This window comes from Vulpes lagopus, chromosome 23 (genome assembly GCF_018345385.1).
Source record: "Vulpes lagopus strain Blue_001 chromosome 23, ASM1834538v1, whole genome shotgun sequence".
Classification (NCBI taxonomy): Eukaryota; Metazoa; Chordata; class Mammalia; order Carnivora; family Canidae; genus Vulpes; species Vulpes lagopus.
The window spans coordinates 27,428,270-27,431,675 of record NC_054846.1 but is presented as its reverse complement, the minus strand read 5'-3'; the positions used below and the strand labels follow the sequence as shown (position 1 = coordinate 27,431,675).

The 3,406-nt window shown below is 42.2% G+C and overlaps 1 protein-coding gene across 1 annotated transcript; it reads left to right on the top strand.

Moving 5' to 3' along the window:
- The first annotated feature begins 1,670 nt into the window (after positions 1–1,670).
- LOC121481345 (eukaryotic initiation factor 4A-I-like) lies at positions 1,671–2,974 on the top strand. The gene is given in 3 exon segments (XM_041738659.1): positions 1,671–1,751; positions 1,798–2,848; positions 2,851–2,974. Coding segments are annotated over 3 exon segments (1,221 nt in total). The 5' UTR covers positions 1,671–1,680; the 3' UTR covers positions 2,950–2,974.
- Positions 2,975–3,406: the final 432 nt, after the last annotated feature.

Sequence of the window (3,406 nt, the reverse complement as noted above, 5' to 3'; positions counted from 1 at the left end):
TTTCTTTGATTAGAAATACTTTAAGTGAATTCACCTATCTCTTCTATATTTTAAAATTCCTTGGGATGCTTGGGTGGCTCAGTTGTTGAGTGTCTGACTTTGGCTCAATGCATAATCCTGCCATCCTGGGATTGAGTCCTACATCAGGCTTCTCTGGGGGAGCCTGCTTCTCCATCTGCGTTTGTCTCTGCCTCTCTCTCTGTGTCTCTCATGAATAAATATATAAAATCTTTTTAAAAAATTAAAGTTGTAGCTCCAGAAAGTAACCGTGTTTCCCTGATTTCTTTTTATTTTTTTGTTTCCCTGATTTCTAGTTGGATAAGGGTCTGCTTCATTTGAGCCTCTTTGTAGCAATATCTACTATAGTGAAGTCTAAATTATTTGGTAGGTGTGGGGATCCCTGGGTGGTTCAGCAGTTTAGCGCCTGCCTTTGGCCCAGGGCGTGATCCTGGAGACCCGGGATCGAATCCCACGTCAAGCTCCCGGTGCATGGAGCCTGCTTCTCCCTCTGCCTGTGTCTCTGCCTCTCTCTCTCTCTCTCTGTGTGTGTGACTATCATAAATAAAAAAAAATTAAAAAATAAATAAATAAAAATAAAAAATATTTGGTAGGTGTGAAGGAAGCCTCTGCTAAGCTATAATTATGGTTAAAATTAAACTATAGTTAATACTACCCCTTTTTAAAATTATTATTTAGAAACAGTAATACCCCAGAAGCAATTAGCACATCTAATACTTGGATCTTGTTTTCTAAATATCATTCCCCACTCAAAGTAACCAAAGCTCATCAGAGAAATGGCTAATTCCACATCTGGGGAAGGGAAGAGTATAAGCAAGGAGCATATTGTTTTAGAAGACAAAGAAACACTCAAAGACTAACAGGAGTACATAAGAGAATTCAGGAGCCAAGTCCATGGGGCTTCTACTGGCCCATGTTTGTGGCAGTTTGAGCATCAAAAGAATAATAATTATAATTACATTTAAAGCATACAATAAATAAAAACCATGAATCCAGACTAAGACAGAGTCCTTTGATGATATTGGGGGTGGTTATTACATAAGCTCTTTATTCTGAAACATAGTGATTAAAAATTAAAAAATAAAAATAAAGGATTTACTTTATGTTTTTTAGGAAGAACTATCTCTGGTTTTATAGTTTATCCCTGGTTGTTGAGGAAAAGCTCTTCTTTACCAAAAATTTTTTTAAAATCTCACAACTAAATGTAGAAGAATGGTGGGATTAGAAAATCACCATTCTGTAGTCCCCAGGGAAAGTCTTGATTTGGACCTGGATGGCAAATGGATAAGAAAATCATTAGTGAGATATTGTTGGCACATGGGATATTCACATGATGCCAAGGGAGCAGCCCACAGGTTGCTGATTGCAAAGAGAGAATATAACTTTATCGTCAGGAGAAGTGGCAGAGGTGATACACATACTCTCACTAATACTAGGACAACCTAACCTTACGTATCTCTATCATGATGCAGTCTGAAGATACAGCATTTCCAAGAAGTACTCTTGCCCAAAATACTGAACCTGAGCCTAATCAGTGTTTAGATTAAAAAGCCAGTTTATAATAAGTGAAGGGAATGGAGGAACAAATTAAACAATCCTATGAAGAAACGTTAAGTCAAATCTAGAATATAAAACTATCTACCAGCCTAGTGTCTAAGGACCATGTCTGCGAGTCAGGATTCTCGATCCAGAGACAATGGCCCTGATGGGATGGAGCCCGAAGGCGTCATCGAGGTGAGCCCGGAGCCCTGAGCCTTGTTCCCCCTCTCTGGAAAAGACGAGTAACTGGAATGAGATTGTTGACAGCTTTGATGACATGAACCTCTCCGAGTCCCTTCTCCGTGGCATCTATGCTTATGGTTTCGAGAAGCCTTCTGCCATCCAGCAGCGAGCCATTCTTCCTTGTATCAAGGGTTATGATGTGATCGCTCAAGCCCAAGCTGGGACTGGGAAAACAACCACTTTTGCCATATCGATTCTGCAACAAATTGAATTGGATCTAAAGGCTACATAGGCCTTGGTCCTGGCACCCACTAGGGAGTTGGCTCAGCAGATACAGAAGGTAGTCATGGCATTAGGAGATTACATGGGTGCTTCCTGCCATGCCTGCATTGGGGGGACCAACGTACGTGCTGAGGTGCAGAAGCTTCAGATGGAGGCTCCTCATATCATCGTGGGCACCCCAGGTCATGTGTTTGACATGCTGAACTGGAGATACCTATCTTCCAAATACATCAAGATGTTTGTACTGGACGAAGCTGATGAGATGTTAAGCCATGGATTCCAGGACCAGATCTATGACATATTCCAAAAGCTCAACAGCAACACCCAGGTGGTTTTGCTGTCTGCCACAATGCCTTCTGACGTGCTTGAGGTGACCAAGAAGTTCATGAGGGACCCCATTCAGATTCTGGTCAAGAAAGAAGAGTTGACCCTCGAGGGCATCCGCCAGTTCTACATCAACGTGGAGCGAGAGGAGTGGAAGCTGGACACGCTGTGTGACTTGTACGAGACTCTAACCATCACACAGGTGGTCATTTTCATCAACACCCGAAGGAAGGTGGATTGGCTCACCGAGAAGATGCATGCCCGAGACTTGACCGTGTCTGCCATGCGCGGAGACATGGACCAGAAGGAGCGAGATGTTATCATGAGGGATTTCTGCTCGGGCTCTAGCAGAGCACTGATTACCACTGACTTGCTGGCCAGAGGCATCGACGTGCAGCAGGTGTCTCTAGTCATCAACTATGACCTTCCTACCAACAGGGAAAACTATATCCACAGAATCGGCCGTGGTGGACGATTTGGCCGGAAGGGTGTGGCTATTAACAAGAGGTGACAGAAGAAGACAAGAGGACTCTTCGAGACATCGAGACTTTCTACAACACCTCCATTGAGGAAATGCCTCTCAATGTTGCTTACCTCATCTGAGGGGTGGTCCTGCTACCTAGCCTGACCCTGGCCTCAGTCTGGGGGGGGGGGGGCAGAAGAGCAGGAGGGAGGAGGGAAGGGAGCCAAGGGATGGACATCTTGTCATTTTTTCCTTTTTTTTTTTCTTTGAATGAAGAAAATTATTTGCCTCTTTTGAGGCAAATAAATAAATAAATAAATAAATAAATAAATAAAACTATCTACCAAAGAGATGCTAATGTCTCTTTAAACAATGTCATGAGGAAAACATTAAGATGGGTGAACTGTTGTAGAATTAAGGAACCAAAGGGACAGAACAAGTACAATGTGAGAACCTTGATAATCCATGTAAAAAAAAAATCTTTAAAAGCCATATTGGGCATGATAGGAAAATTAAATATGCATTGGACAATAGAAGATCTTATGGAATTACTGTGATCTTTCTTAGGTGTGATGATAGAATTATGTTTATGTAGGA